Here is a 16,854-nt window from a genome sequence, read left to right as displayed (position 1 = left end):
CCGAAAGGAGGAGTTACCTTACCTCGTGACTAGGAAAGACTTCTTCGAAGAAAAATAACGTACAAACATCCGGACCCAACACTAGGTGGCAGGAGTATGCAAAGCAAGTGTATCTACAGCACAAATACCTCGAACATTCACTTACATACTTACTGATGGCAATCTCCAAGCTAATCCTGCACATATGGCCATAATAAAGATGCAACACATGCAGTTCTTTGCGGGGGAAGATAACGAATTGGTGGGTAAATTCAGGAATTTTAGTGATTTTACATAGGGTTGTAAACTCTATAATCGATTAAATTATTAAATAATTAATTTCACGACGGTGGCTTTCTGAACATGCTTGGTTGCGAGGAATCTCCACCAGCCGCAACTTTTATTCAGTATCAAACAGTAGCACAACAAAAAAACAATTAGTATATTTGAGAATACTCTAACTAAACTGTCCAAACAAGAATCATTTCCGTTATATGAAGGCTTGTCGCAGATATCAACCGCCATTTGCGGTTCCAAACTTTTTTTCGTTACAAGTCAAAATGTAAGCGCAGGTATACTCTGCATAAATCACTGCTCCTGCAAATGAAGGATCCACCTTTGGAAGAAATAATGTCTTGAGAATGAATGGGTCTTGAGAGGGCAGCTTGCTTGGAATTTTCTTGGACAATATCTTGACCAATATAAAACATGAGAAATGAGCAGATGCAGACACCTCTGGGATTTACAAACCCACTTTATACTGGAGAGTTCTCAACAGCCGGTGATGTGTAGGAAACTCTTTGCAACGTTCTCTGCATCTGAGGAAAAAACACAAACCAGATCAGGCAGCTAACAGAAAGCATAACAAAAACCTGCTTCCTAAGGCTTTCTGCGCTTTCTTCTCAGGAAGACATTTTTATTCAGCCAAATCCTGCCCGAGGTAAGGTTTCCCACCTGGAAGCTGACAAATAAAAGCAAAAATTATAAGAAAAGGCACTGGTACAATATTAGTTTCCACACCCGTTAGAAAAATGCACCACACCAATTCTCACTGACCGAGCACCCAGACTGCTCACCTCTACTGACAAGCACTTGACTATCGGATATGCTGTATTTGTGGTTGGAACAGATGTTTTAACCAACCGCCGAACCCCCTTGATGCTGCCACGAAACTAACCCTTGACGTTTAGAGAAGCATATTTGAGTAATAGATGCATACTGATAAATGTCCCCCTGACGAATTACCCCCTATGGTCCGGAATGCACTGGGGCATAGAAACAGGACTATAGATCCAAAGATAAGAGTTAAATCATGTTTCACCCAAGATACAAAAACCCACCACATCTTTAAGGAACGCTCCGATTAAATCGAACCACATTTAGCCAATAAAAAGATTTATCACATGGAGCTATGCTGAATATTTGTGATAAACTGTCACAGGGTGGATTCTAACTCACGGATTGAAAAATTTATTTTGGGCTGTGCACAAAAGGACTCCCATGAGATGGCCTCGTGTTACTCAGACCTTTTTTTTAACTTGTTTTTATTGCTATTTTTCAAAAAATCATTCAACAAAATGCATACAATGCGGAGCATATGAAGCAAGTGTTGACGGATTGCAAGTAAAGTCTTCTACAGCAGCATTAGCTCCATAATAATCAACAGTAACACAACATCACAGGCAAAGATATCAAAAATCTTTTGGTAATCCTGAGCACCAAGACCAGTCGGCTAATCCACCTATCTTGTCTACATAACGTGCATTTCAGTCAGTGAGTTCATGGTGGAGTAACAAATAGAAACAGAGTGGCTGCCAGACATTTTTGGTACGGGAAGCAGGAGGTAGCAGGGACGCATATACATCACTGGTAGTGTCGCAGTACATCAGATCTCTCATCCAGGACCCCATCAACAGCGGCACAACTCCACCCCAATTTAAAGAAACATGTCGCTTAGCCAGCAACAGTGTAATTGCAGTGAAGCGCCTGATTCCCGGACTCAAAGGGAGTACATACCCCTGTAAAGCCAGCAAGGGTGTGTGGGGGTGTTCCGTCTTGACCATTTGTTCTAGATGCCCAAACACCGCCTCCCAGAATGCCAGAACCGCAGGGCAGTTCCATGCCAAATGAATAAAGTCAGCATGTGCCATCGCACACCTCTCGCAGTTATCTGGCCTCGAACGATCCATCATCGTGAGTAACACAGGGGTGACATACATAAATTCTATGTAGGTATTTGAAACGTAGAAGTTTATGTTTATAGTTGTTTGATACTAAACGCGTCTGCTCATAACAATAGGCCCATATCTTATCTGTCATAGGCTGCACTAGGTCTCCCTCCCAAGCCGCTCGAGCGCCGCCACCCTTCATTGGTCGGAGCGCCTGCACCTGACTATATATTCTGGAGACTAAGTGTGCACTATCAGGTGCAGTAATAATAGTTGTGAGCGGGAGGAGCTCAGGAGGGTCCTGTCTCAGGGCGCAGTGCGTTGAGCAGTGCCGTTTGCGTTCTGTGCATAAGAAAACGGTCCAGTGCGGTTGCGTCCCGATCACTGGTCAAGTCCGCCACTGTGCGCAAGCGGCCGTCTCTGAACATATCCCCTATGTTTCGTATCTGATAGCTAGTAAGCGCACGTTGTGTCAGAGTTTTAGTTGTGGGGGGTATCCAGGGATTATTCAGAACTTGTAGGTGCGGGGAGTACAGGCGGTCCGCCCCCAAATATTTGCGCAGATGCCCCCAAGCCCAACTTGTGGTTTGTAGTGTGTGAATCTCAGCCGGCGATCTCTTGAGCCCGAGAGGGAGAATAGTTGAGAGCGGATAGGGACGGGCCTGTGTGGGCTCTGGTTTTAAGAATTGCAGGCACGCGTCTGGGTGATACCAAAAATAAGCATACTGCGCCTGTGCCACCAAATAGGTGTTTCTCAGACATGACACCGTAAAACACAGCAGGAAGTAAGATACATGGTGGAAGTAAGTCTAATTCAACATTCTAATGATATTGGAGTTCTGTGACCATGTGGAAGGAAAATGCTACTGGTCACAAAACGGAGGGTCTTTGCAATATTCTTTTAATGTACAGTTGGGGACATCATCTTTTAGTCATCATGTGGGGGCAGGAGAAGACATAAGGGATGTGAGGACTTCAAAGCAGCATTGAGACCTTAGGTCCCCCCTCCAACAACTACTTTTGCTCATCTCTAGGAGTGTGGCAGTAGATTTAAGAAACAGCTCCAAGTGCATTAATATGCTCCCTATCTATTAGTGCTTCTTACAGGATCAACAGAGACAAATTACACTTTGAAGGCAAGGAGATGAATTATTTTCACTGTGGTGCTCAAAGGCGCACTATCTAAGCAGAAATAGTTTAAGATGAAAGCAGTTCTATTAAACCTTAGTACCATTCATCAATGCCACAAATGGGCAAACAACGCACTCCAAGCCTGGATCTCTGTTGCATCGCCACACCTTCCGCGTATGCCCTACCTCAATCCTTTCACAGCGCTGGATTGTTGGGGGCAAACATCCGGGAGCACATTTGTTTTTGCTTCTCCATGTAATTCCGATAACAGCTGGAAACAAAATGCTGCATTAAACATCATGTTTCTAATACAAAAGTTTAAATAAAAAAACAAAATCGTTAGCATTATAGGTAACACAAGCTTTCCTGAAATTGCCTTCCTCATATTATCAATGTTACAGTTGTGGAATCTTATGTGCAGAACCCTGCAAACCAGTGCTCAAAGGCATGCTTGAGCTCTTCTCTGTACCCCATGCACTGTAATTTTTAGACTATCACTTTATAAACACAGCTAACAGACCACAGAAACGCTGTACAGAGCCACTGGGAACCAGTCAGAGGATGCTCAACAACCAGCATTCTCTGTTAAACCTTGACGAACCACTAACCAGATCAACGCTCAGTGTCCACAGGTATGAGAATGTTGATGGCGAACAAGTTACTTTCGGTAATGATATATCTGTGAGAAACATAGGTTAGGTTTAGATTCCTTACCTTAGAATTACCCCCAGGCGTCAGACTGGATCCAGAAAGCTTTTCGTCAGCAGTACCCCTGCGCGTCGGAAGGTGGCGTCGGTCAACTCTGCGTTCGTCGTCGTGTTCACCAGGATGACGTCGCAGTAGCTACATAGACGCTGCCCTCGCAGGCTGACTTCAGTTCTGTACATGACTTTCCACGCCAGAAGCGCAGAGCCATGCAAGAGACTGACCACTGGTGCACAAAACTGGGGCCCTGAAAGGATGTCCTTAACCTTAGATGTCAGTTCACAGAACGGGGAGGATGGGTGGGGCGGTAAGGAATCTTTAACTAACTTATGCTTCTTACAGATATATCATTACCGAAGGTAAGTAACTTGTTAATCTGAAAGAAACAGTTAGTTATAGATTCCTTACCTTAGAATAGATACCCCAGCAATACCAACCCCGGAGGTGGGTCTGCAAACTAAGTTCACATCAGAAAGTCCTGGAGAACAGAACGGCCAAAAAAGCCGTCTCTCTGGACTTAGCTGTTCAGGCAGTAGTGTTTAGTGAACGTGTGCAACTATGCCCATGTAGCTGCCTGACAGATGTCATTGAGGGGGGGACTCCTCATCCCAAAGCAGTGGGAGCTGCCGTTGCCCTGGTGGAATGGGCGCGCAGTCCCACCGGAGGCTCCTTCTTTGCCATAGAATAGCGGGCTTTGATGCACAGAAAGACCCACCTGGAGATGGTCCGTTTGTGCACAGCCCGACCTTTCTTAGCGCCCACGTAACCAACAAAGAGCTGGTCGTCCACCTGGAATTGTTTGGTGCGATCCAAGTAGAAGGAAAGCACACGTTTTGAATCCAGACGGTGGAGCCTATCTTCCTCTTTTAAAGGATGCGGAGGAGGAAAGAAGGTGGGCAAAGTGATGGTTTGGCCAATGTGGAAAGAAGCAACCACCTTTGAAAGAAAGGAAGGTGTAGTTCGTAGGACGACCTTGTCCGGATGGACAGCCAGAAAGGGAGGCTTGGAAGAAAGAGCTTGTAGAACACTCACCCTGCGTGCAGAGGTGATGGACACCAGAAAGGCAGTTTTCAAAGTGAGAAGGCTGAGAGGACAGTTATGTAGTGGCTCACAGGGAGCGCACATAAGTTAGGTAAGAACCAAGTTCAAGTCCCACTGGGGCATTACGAAGGGAACAGGAGGAAAAAGAGGAGCAATTCCCTTAAGGAATTTATTTACAAGAGGGGACTTGAAAAGAGAAGGCTGATCAGGAAGCCTAAGGAAAGCTGAAATGGCCGAAGGGTAGCCCTTTAGAGTGCCCAGAGCAGACAAGAGAACCTCATAAAGAGGGGCAGAAAGGCGATCCACAGCCTTTGCTGTGCACCATGCCACAAATGTAATCTATCGGCAGGCGTATACCGTCTTAGTGGAGGGACGCCTGGCTGCCAAGATAACATCGCAGACTTCGGGAGGCAGGTCAAAAGATGTCAACTGCCTCCTGCTCCATCTCCACGCAAGGAGGGGGACGATTGACCGGTTTGGGTGGATGGACCGTCCCCTGCTGCGACAGAAGATCCTCCCGAAGAGGCAGTCGTATCGGAGGATGGATGGATGGCCATGTTGAGCAGCTCGGGATACCAGACTGCTCGCTCAATCCGGAGCCACAAGAATGACTTGGACCCGGTCGCGCTTGATCTTCTTCAGTACTCTGGGCAGAAGTGGTATAGGCGGAAAGGTGTATAGAAGACGGCAACTCCACTTGCGATAAAAAGCGTTGCCTAGAGAGTGCCGCCTTGGAAATTCTAAAGTGCAGAACTGCAGACATTGCACGTTCTCTTCGGTGGCGAATAGATCTAACCAAGGCTCTCCCCACTGCTGAAAGAGACCTTGCACCACCTCCGAGTGAAGATTAGTGATCCATCATGCACCTGCGGCTGAGTTCGTCCACACTGGCGTTCAGGGAACCTGCCAGGTGTTGAACCACTAGGGATATACCCTGACGTTCCAGCCATGTCCAGAGGTGAAGGGCCTCCTGACATAGGTCCACGACCCCACCCCGCCTTGTTTGTTGCAGTACCACATGGCGTTGATGTTGTCCGGGAGACAGAGGGAAGGAATGCTTTCAGTGCAAGAAGAATCGCCCGAAGCTCCAGAAGGTTGATGAGGAGCCCGGATTTCGCCGGAGACCAGAGACCTCTGATCTCCGCCTCCCCCATCTGGCCGCTCCATCCCAGAAATGATGCATCGGTCACCACTGTGAACTCTGGTTGGGGAAGGGAGAGGGATCTGCTGTCGACCCAGGAGCCACCACTGCAGTTGGTGTGCAGTGCCCTCCGAGATCTGGACGCGTTCAGACAGATTCCCCTGATGTTGTGCCCACTGAAACTTCAGGTCCCACTGCAGAGCCCACATATACCATCTGGCATGGTCCACCAGCAGGATGCAGGAGGCCATCAGACCCAGCAGCCTGAGGGTCATCCTGACCGAAGCCCGGGATAGAGGCTGAAAGATCGGAATCATAGCCTGAATATCCCGGACGCGCATTTCGGGAGGATAAACCCGAAACTGCGTTGTGTCCAGAACTGCTCCAATGAAGAGGAGCTTCCGAGAGGGGGTCAGGTGTGACTTCGGCAGGTTGATGGAGAACCCCAGCGAATGCAGGAGGTCAGCGGTGGATGATCTGCGACCACCGCCATCACTTTCGTGAACACCCGAGGGACACTGGTAAGACCACAGGGGAGCACGGTAAACTGAGAGTGCTCGTAGCCTACCATGAACTGCAGGTAACGCCGGTGGGCCGGCAGGACGGGGATGTGAAAGTAAACGTCCTGCAAGTCCAACGCCACCATCCAGTCTCCAGGATCGAGGAAAGACAAGGGGAGATCCAAGATAGGGAGCAGGCCATTGTCCTTCTTGGGCACCAGAAAGTAGTGGGAATAGCAATCACTGGGGTAGGAACACGCTTGATGGCAGGTGATCCTCCGACATGCGATGGTACTGAGGTGGTATGGATGGAGGGGTCGTCTTGAAGGGGAAGGAGTAGCCCCTTCAGACTATTTGCAAAACCCACTTGTCCGACGTGATGGTGCGCCAGTGAGGGAGGTGATGGCAGATCCTGCCACCCATTGGCGTTTGGTGGCCTAAAGGGTCGGGCTAGGAGGCTGCTGCAGAAGGGGTTGTGGTGGACTGGCCCACCCGCTGGACCCAGAACCACGGTGGTGGTTCCCACGTCCCCGGCTCCACTGGGGCTGAACAGCTTGAGCTGGCCTGTGGTTCTGGGCAAGACGTAGCGGGGCACCCCTTCCATAGGGGCGAAAGCAGACTGCGCAGGGCGGGTGGTGGAGAGGACCAAGGACCTGGCTGTAGCCCGAGAGTCCTTAAAGCGCTATAGCGCATTGTCTGCCTTGTCGCTAAAAAGGCGACGGGCATCAAAGGGCATGTCCATAAGGGTGGATTGGACATCTCCGGAAAAACTAGTTGAACGCGACAAGGCGTAGCGTCGAAGGGCTACTGACGTGGAAGTCATCCTGCCAAGTGCGTTGGCGGTATCCAGCCCACAGTGGATGGTAAACTTCGCTGCGTCTCTCCCCTCTGCAACTGCATGGGGAAGCACGGCGCGGGCCTCCTCCGGGCACTGGGGCAGCACCTGCGCTACCGTATCCCATACAGAGTGGGTGTAACGGCCCAACAGACATGCAGTGTTTACCGACCACAGTCCCAAGCTGGCGGGAGAAAACATTTTCTTCCCAAGGTGGTCCAGCTTGTTGGATTCCCTATCTGGTGGTGCGTTAGGGAATGCGCCTTTAGAAGTGAAGGCTTGGACCACCAAGCTCTCAGGGGTGGGGTGTTGGGAGAGGAAAGAGGGGTCGCCCGGAGCCGGGCGGTGGCGTTGGGCAATCATCCTGTTCACAGAAGCCCCTGTGTTGGGCCTGGACCAGGTGCCCAAAAGGATGTCTGTGAGGACTTCATTAAAAGGCAGCAGGGGCTCCGAAGAGGTCGCTGCCGTTTGAAGGACCTCTGTCAGGAGGTTAGCCCTGACTGCCACCATAGGTAGCTCAAGGTTGAAAGCCTCGGTCGCCCTACGCAACACCACTTCGTATGACGCTCCCTCCTCCCTAGCCACGGTAGGAGGAGACACCATGCCAAGGTCTGGTGAAGTATCCAGACCACTGGCTTCCCCCAGTTCCTCTCTCCAGTCCTGTTCATACAACAACTGGTCGGTTAAAGGGTCCCTATACCCTCCTCTGGCTGCCAATCTGGTCTTAAAGACAAAAACAACAGTTGATGGACAGAATGCAGAACAATGTCATACATTCACCCCAGTACAGAGATCTGGGCCTAAATCTATCGTTTTTTTGCTCACCATGCCATTCCAGTTTGAACCCAGCCATATGCAAATCAGTTTTGACCCTGTGCCTCATGGGAACAGTCCAGCCCGAACTGCCAAGCCAGGTCCTTCCTGAACTGGAAACAAGCATCCTAGGACCGGTTTCGGGGTTTCACCCCTATTCAGCCAGGATAGCTTGATTCCAGTGGCATGGAGAGCACGGGACTCACGTCTGAGCATACACGTCCCACTTGGGGTGACAAATGCAAAAACAATACTACCACACAACACCTTGGGTCTCACAAAAGTAGCTAGCAGTTTCTCAAACTCACATTACAGTCAACAGTGACATCTCTTTAAGAGAGAACTCCCTTTCAAAACAGAACCCATCACTCACAGAAGGTGATTAGTATCATCATTTGGGTCTGTCCTCTCCTCTAAGAGGTACCTTTTAGCCATTTTTATCTACACCACTTTGATTATCATTTAGCGCTGCACATAGTTCTTTAGAATCCTCCTCTCTTTGAGAACTCCTTTGCTGTACATCATTTGCCAACTGTTGACAGCCCTCTTCCTGCTCTTTACTCTACTAGTGTTACTTTGGTCACAACTATAGACCAAGGTACCTCTTAGAGGAGAGGACAGACCCAAATGATGATACTAATCACCTTCTGTGAGTGATGCGTTCTGTTTTGAAAGGGAGTTCTCTCTTAAAGAGATGTCACTGTTGACTGTAATGTGAGTTCGAGAAACTGCTAGCTACTTTTGTGAGACCCAAGGTGTTGTGTGGTAGTAATGTTTAATTGAAAGGAGAAATACACCTTGCTGGTAAAAAAATGTTTCCCTTGGACTTTCACACAAGTGCTATTGTTCTGAAAATGCAAAAACAAGCCAGGGGTAGAACAGGGGCACAAAATTACCCGTTGGCGTCGGATCCAGCGTTGGTCGACGCCAGTCCGACTCCGTGTCTACCTCGAGGTGGAGGCCGGGGTCGCCACCACGTCCGCCACCGGCGTCGGCTGTGTCCCCAGCCGACGCCGGTGGCGGACGTGGTGGCGGTGGAATCGGCATCTGGGTGGGGGGCGTAACACGGTCGACCGGTGCTGTTCCGGATTCAGGCTTGGATCCAAGGGGTCCCTGCGGCGCCGATGGCCCAGGGCCCCCCAGCCGAGTCCGCGGGTCCCAAAGGCGCACCGGCGGAGTCGGGCTACCTAAAAATGGCGTGCATTGCTTCGTAAAACTGACGAAGCTGGGCAGGGGTTGCTTCCGGTCAGCGGGGGAAACCCGGAGCCGACCCTAAGGGCTTCGCACGCGGAGCCATGGGCGGGGCACCACTAGCATCCCTCGTCGCGTCAGCCGACGGATGGGGAGAAGTCGAAGAACGACGATGCTTCTTCAACTTCTTTTTGTGCTTTGACTTACCTGACCCCGAGTGCGAAGACTTGGAGGAAGAATGGTGTTGGCTCAGCGACCAGTCCCTCGACCTTCTACGCTACCGGGACATCGAGCAGCACGGAGCCGACTGCCGGGCCTCAAATAGCTTTCGGGACAGCTCCCGCAAAGACTTCAGGGCCATGGTCTGGCAGTCGGATCACGACTTGGGGTCGTGGTCGTGCTCCAGGCAGTGCAGATCTGTCACCGACATCAGTCGGTTACAGGAACCGCAAGCCTTAAAGCCCGGCATCCCTCATGGACCAAGAGTCGAGAAAAAGTTCAGTCAAAAAAATGACTGGGGGTACCGCTCTCTATGGATCTGCGCTTGCTGGAGTGGAAAAAGAAAGAATGGACGTCAGCGCGCGAGGGCGGCGTCTATGTAGCTACCGCAACGTCATACCGGCGACCACGAACGCGGAGTCGACCGATGCCACCTTCCGATGCGCAGGGTTACTGCTGACGAAAAACTTTCCAGGTCCAGTCAGACGCCTGGGGGTAATTCTAAGGTAAGGAATCTATAACTCACTGTTTCTTTCAGATATGATGTGTACTAAAGGAAGCCTTGAGACTAGATGCCAGCCAAAGAACATAAATAAAGGACGAAGGTTTCCCTTATTAGTTCAAATAAAATGTTCAATCAATCAATCAATCAATCAATCAGAGCATTTGTATAGCGCGCTACTCACCCGGAGGGTCTCAAGGCGCTTGGGGAAGGGGGGTCCGCTACTGCTCGAACAGCCAGGTTTTGAGTTGCTTCCTGAAGGCGAGGTGGTCTTGGGTCAGGCGGCGGTGGGTGGGGAGGGAGTTCCACGTCTTGGCGGCTAGGTAGGAGAAGGATCTTCCTCCCGTTGTGGCTCTTCGGATGCGGGGGACGGCGGCGAGGGCGTGGCTGGTGGATCGGAGCTGGCGGGTGGGAGTGTAGAAGTTCAGGCGATCGTTGAGGTATCTAGGGCCTTGGTTGTGGAGAGCTTTGTGTGCGTGGGTGAGGAGTCGGAACGTGATTCTCTTGCTGACGGGGAGCCAGTGCAGGTTTCTCAGGTGTGCGGAGATGTGGCTGCGTCGGGGGATGTCCAGGATGAGTCGTGCTGAGGCGTTCTGGATGCGCTGGAGTCTTTTTTGGAGTTTTGCAGTGGTTCTGGCGTAGAGGGAGTTGCCGTAGTCCAGTCGGCTGGTGACGAGGGCCTGGGTGACCGTCTTCCTGGTTTCGGGGGGGATCCACCGGAAGATCTTACGTAGCATGCATAGGATGTTGAAGCATGACGAGGAGACGGCGTTGACTTGTCTGGTCATGGAGATGGAGGAGTCCAGGATGAAGCCCAGGTTGCGTGCGTGGTCTGTTGGTTTGGGTGCGCTGCCCAGGGCAGGGGGCCACCAGGAGTCGTCCCAGGCGGAGGGCGACGATCCCAGGATGAGGACTTCCGTCTTATCTGAGTTCAGTTTCAGGCGGCTGTTCTTCATCCACTCGGCTACGTCTTTCATCCCTTCGTGTAGGTTGGTTCTGGCGGTGGTGGGGTCGTTGGTGAGGGAGAGGATCAGCTGGGTGTCGTCGGCGTAGGAGATGATGTTGAGGTTGTGTTGGCGTGCGATGGCCGCGAGGGGGCTCATGTAGATGTTGAACAGCGTGGGGCTGAGTGATGATCCTTGTGGTACGCCGCAGATGACTTCGGTGGCTTCTGATCTGAACGGGAGGAGGCGGACCCTCTGTGTCCTTCCGGCGAGGAAGGAGATGATCCATTCCAGTGCCTTCTCCTGGATTCCGATGTTGTTGAGGCGCTGCACTAGGAAGCGATGGCAGACCGTGTCAAACGCCGCGGAGAGGTCCAGGAGGATGAGGGCCGCTGGTTCCCCGTTGTCGAGCAGGGTTCGGATGTCGTCGGTGGCTGCGATGAGGGCGGTCTCGGTGCTGTGGTTGGCCCGAAAGCCGGACTGCGAGTGGTCGAGGGATCCATTCGTCTCGAGGAAGGCGGCCAGCTGTCTGTTGACGGTCTTCTCGATGACTTTGGCAGGAAACGGGAGGAGCAAGATGGGGCGGTAGTTTTTGAGGTCGGTGGGGTCCGCTGATGGTTTCTTCAGTAGGGCGCTGAGTTCGGCGTGCTTCCAGCACTCAGGGAAGGTTGCGGTGTCGAAGGAGGCGTGGATGATGTCCCGTAGATGGGGTGCGATGACGGAGTCGGCCTTGTTGAAGACGTGGTGAGGGCAGGGGTCGGTTGGTGATCCGGAGTGGATGGAGTTCATCGTGCGGATTGTAGGAGAGTAGGGTCTGCTTTCTATGTTCACCCCCACTTTTTGCTTTTGCTTTACTGGTTTTCGACTTAGATGTGGCTGTGGGCCTGCTAATCAGACCCACAGCCCTGCTGTTCTCTCTCTAAATTACTACTATGTACTTTAGGTGCATAACCCATTTGGATAGGATCACCTTATTGGCCCCTGTACAGTGTACCCTAGGTACCCAGGGCATAGGTGTACCCTAGGCCTACCAGGGGCTGCAGCATGTATTGTGCCACCCCTGGCCTGGCCTTCCATTTTGACACAACTGGCTGATCACTCAGCTGGGGCAAGGTCGTGTAATCACCCCTTGCTTAGGTGTAGTATTCCTATACCTAACTTACATATAGACACATGTGTACCTATCAGTCACTCCTATGGCAGGCCTTGACAATCCTGGAGGCAGAGTGCTTGGTAACATGTGAGATGGTGCTCTAGCATGAGCTGAGCCTGTCTGCAGCTTTCGGAACCTTGTCCTTATAGCTGTTCTATGATATAGCCTACCATATACTCTTAAAGTGCCTTATAATCTTAGACGGTTATGGTAACTATGGTTGGGCTTTATCAAAACATGTCGTGTAAGGTGTCTAACACTCGGGAATAATACCCCCATGCCATTTCTGGACATGAGAATATTATTCCCCCCTTCTAGAGGGAAAGACATGTTAAAATCATACTTCAACTGTTAGCCTCTGACCAAAGCCTCAGCATCACAAAATGGATGCTGCTGCCACGACACAAGTCTGACCTCCTGCAGCTGGGAGTGATCCCAGCCAGGGAGGCCTGGACAATAGGTTTCCTGCTTGGGGAGGTGCTAGCACCTCCCCAGACAGCCTTTAGTGTATTGGGGCAGGGTGGGCTGAAAGGAATGAGACATGCCTGGGGCACACAAGGTGTTCCTTGCATAGTCCAGTTCAAACCGGCGCTGGGGCACTCCAGCCCCAGCTCTGGCGCGAAACTGGACAAAGGGAAGTGGGTGTAACCACCCCCTCCCAGGTCCCACCCATAAGGCGTGACCTAGCAGGTATCCCAGCCCCCCAGATTAGTATAAGAGTGGGAGTTGGGCCTCAAGACTTTAGATTATCCTGAACCTGCAAAACTGAACAGAAACTCTGGACCTTCGACATTCGACGAAAGAAGAAGACTGAAGAATCTCCCTTGTAGCCAAGGAGTGGCTACCCTGTGCAAACAGGCACCATCAAGAGACTACCCTTTGCTTTGCGACCGTTCTACGAGGAACCGACTGCAGAGCCCGACCAGAGCCTTGATTTCCAGACTTCTCCGACCCTCATCCACATCTGCAGCAGAGCTGAGATCCGTGGAGGCGACGAGCGACGTGGGACCGGCTACCTGGGAAAAGTGGCTAGTAACTTACAGCGCAGCTTCTGAGGTACCCTCGAAGTTGTGCACCGGGGATTGAGAAGCCCCAACCCCAAGCACCATCTGCACCGAAGACCAGCCCCCCACACTCCACGAGTCCTGCGTGGGGCCCTTCAGCATTTTCCTGCTTGCCGCGTCTGTCCGGTCGCTTGCCCGCTGGCTAGTGGCCTCTGTGACGACGCTCCCTGAAATCTTCTGCGCTGGTTTGGCTCCTCCAGACTGGCTCCCGCTTCTCTGCAAAGAAGAAGCACCCCAGACCTTCCTGGTCTGCACCAGAAGCAAGTCCCTTGTTCTTCGTGGGTTCCGCTTGCGAAGGCTTGGTGAGTCCTAGTCCAACTTCGACGCCGCCGACAGCAAGAGCCTTCGTGGGACAGCTCGCCTCCTGGTCCTGGTCGTCCTCGACGCTTCCTGGTCCTCCTGGCTGCAGCGACAAGCTTCACCTTCACCTGCAACTCTTCACGACATCGCCTGGTTCCTTCCTGGTTCCACGTGGTCACTGGCTAGTGACCTTGACTCTGTCCCCTCTGCTTGCAGGTTTCTTCTCTTCTTGATCCCAGGCTTGGGATCCACCGGACACTCTCTCCTGACTGCCTGTCAGCATCTTTCTTCAGGCATCCATAGGAGTCGACGACGAAAACGACGCATCTTCACCCCTATGCACCCGCAGCCTGTGGGCTAGGTAACTTGGGTACTCCGGTGCTCATCAGGATAGTGACTATCCTAGTGTCTAGTTTTCAAGTCTCAACTTCCTAGCTACTCCGGAAGTGTCCTAAATCTATCTATTTCTAAACTGTAACATTACTATTGACTTTTACGCATTACGCGTGAGTGTTTCCACTCTGCACACGAATCCCGTGGGCCTCCCACTTCCTAACTAACGCTAGTGTAGTGTAGCCCCAGCGATTCCCTAGGCCTAGGCCTATTCTATTTCCGTGACAGTGGTTCTTATACCACTTCTTTAGTATATGGTTTGCGTGGCCCCTAGGGCCTAACTGTATTACTTACCTGTGTGACTTACTGTATGCATTAATAAGACTGTGTTGTACTTACCTCTAAACTCATAAAGAGTGCTGAGGGTTTGCTTAGAATAAATACACTTTATTTTATATATATATCTGTTGTGGTGTCCTTTCATTTGGTATTCAAGGGATTATATATGGTATCACAGCTGGCTTCACATGCCATTCAGAGTTTAGCCTAAGACTGCTCTTGTCCATGCTACCACTAGGATAGCTGGTCTATAAGGTTGACTTTACAACCAATCACCATAAGGGTATTTGGACTGATATAAGGTGTACACTATAACTAGTGACATCATACATCAGGCCAACTTCTCACATTGGTGAGCAGCGGTTGGGATCTGAGCTTGCTGTTGTAATACCATTGTAATCTTGAGATACTAAATTGAAAGATCACACAGATATTGTCTAGGTACATATAACATAGATTATTATACTTAAGTCCTACTGGACTTTGTAGTTGTAGGTTGAAGGGAATAACACACCCTGACTACAACTTCTAGAAAGGTTTAGTAGATACAACTAGTGTAGGTAGGTGCACACACCACACCCTCACTAGATCATGCCTCTGGGAGGAGATCAAGTAGATGCTCTCTCAGGAGGGGCAGGTCTGCAAAAGACCCCCTCTGGGTATGATACCTTAACATTCCAGGAGATGAGACAATTGTGTACCTCCAGAGGAATAAAACAGGGTGCAAACCCTACCCTCCTTCAGTTAAGACAACTCCTAGAGGAGTATGATGCTCAGAGGGCATCACAGGAAGGTGCCCTAGGCACAGAGGAGGGTCTACCCACCACAGAGGAGTCAGATGGGGCTTCAGATGGGGAGGTAGACAGCCAGAGCCAAGTAAAGAGACTTAGCCAGGCTAACTTAAGTTTACATGGGAGTTTGCATGGGATCCCCCCATACAGGCCCACAAGTAGACATTCACAGAGAAGCAGGAGGGACAGATCCCCTTCAAGGGAATCCATCCACTCCCATGTCTCTAACATCTCTAATGCTTCCTCTCACAGGGGAATGACTTCACCTGAGAGAAAGGAGCATGCAGCCAGAATGAGGGAGGCTAATCTGAGGATTCAGAGGGAAGAACTTGCCCTTGCCAAAGAGAAGCTTGCTCTGGCTAGAGAACAAAAGTTAAGTGGGTTAGAACCCACTGGTGGCAGCAACATTCCTAGAGATAGAGACAGGCACTATGATAATAGAAACCTGAGCAAGATTGTCCCTCCCTACAAGTGTGGGGATGACATCCACAAATGGATAACTGCTTTGGAGAGAGCTTGCAAAGTACAGCAGGTACCCCAAAGTCAGTGGGCAGCTATCTTGTGGCTCTCCTTCTCTGAGAAAGGAAGAGACAAGCTCCTCACAGTTAGTGATGAGGATGCAGATAATTACACTGTCCTGAAGAGTGCTCTGATTGATGGGTTTGGCCTAACCACTGAACAATACAGGTTGTTGTTCAGGGATACCCAGAAGACACAGACTCAGGACTGGACTGACTTTGTAGATTGTGCCACTAAGGCTCTGGAAGGCTGGCTATTGGGAAGTAAGGTTAAGGACTATACAGGATTGTATAATTTGATCATGAGAGAACAAATACTTAACAACTGTCAAAACCAGCTATTGCATCAACACCTGATTGATTCTGATCTGACTTCTCCCCAAGAATTGGGAAAGAAGGCAGATAGATGGGTCAGGACTAGAGTTAAGCAGAAAAACCAGAACCAGGGCGGTGATCAGAAAAAGGCAGACCAGAAGGGTAATGATCAGAAACAAAAAGACCAGAAGTCTTCACCAGGCCCCCAAAAGGCTCAGGGGGAGGGTGGTTCCAAAAAGGATAAGAAGAAAGAAGGCCAAAAGAAACCATGGTGCAACTATTGTAAGTCTACCTCACATTGGTTTAGTGAGTGCACCAAAAAGGATAAGCCCCCAGCCACCATTGCCCCTAAGGCAACTGTACCCCCTAGTTCAGCTGTAAGTGGTGGTTCCCAGCAAAAGGGTGTAGTAGGGTTAACCCTGGGAACTGAGGAGGATTCTGGCCTAGTCAGAGTACCTACTCAGGCTGTCCTGATCTGTGATGGGGACTTAGCTTTGTCCTCTACTGTAGGCCCCAGTAACCTGGGCAAGTACAGACAGACACCTTTTATCAACCAAAGAATGGCTCAGGCCTACAGGGACACTGGGGCTAGTGTCACAATGGTGACACCTGCTTTTGTGGACCCTGGACAGATCATACTAGGTGAGAATTACCTAGTGACCAACGCTAGCAATGCCACTACCTCCCATAGTGTGGCTATTGTTAACTTCTCCTGGGGAGGGGTAACTGGCCTCAAGAAAGTTGTTGTTAGTTCAGACCTTCCTGTAGAGTGTTTACTGGGCAATGATCTTGAAACTTCAGTTTGGTCTGAAGTGGAGTATAGGACCCATGCAGAAATGCTGGGGATAGATGCACATGTCCTTGCTGTGACC

At 50.6% G+C, this 16,854-nt stretch overlaps 1 protein-coding gene across 2 annotated transcripts in view; it reads right to left on the bottom strand.

Annotated features, from left to right (window-relative positions):
* Positions 1-341: 341 nt before the first annotated feature.
* FKBP6 (FKBP prolyl isomerase family member 6 (inactive)) overlaps positions 342-16,854 on the bottom strand; it is a 209,775-nt gene continuing 193,262 nt past the window's right edge. For both annotated transcript variants that reach the window (XM_085646937.1, XM_085646938.1), the window contains 2 exons: positions 3,464-3,549; positions 342-797 (listed from right to left, as the gene is read on the bottom strand). In XM_085646937.1, the coding sequence (XP_085503063.1) occupies positions 3,474-3,549 (76 nt within the window). In that variant the 3' untranslated portion in view covers positions 342-797; positions 3,464-3,473. The remainder of the gene's footprint in view (positions 798-3,463; positions 3,550-16,854) is intronic.

The sequence above is a fragment of the Triturus cristatus genome, chromosome 3_2, assembly GCF_964204655.1.
Source record: "Triturus cristatus chromosome 3_2, aTriCri1.1, whole genome shotgun sequence".
Taxonomy (NCBI): domain Eukaryota; kingdom Metazoa; phylum Chordata; class Amphibia; order Caudata; family Salamandridae; genus Triturus; species Triturus cristatus.
This window is presented reverse-complemented; position numbering and strand designations above follow the sequence as displayed.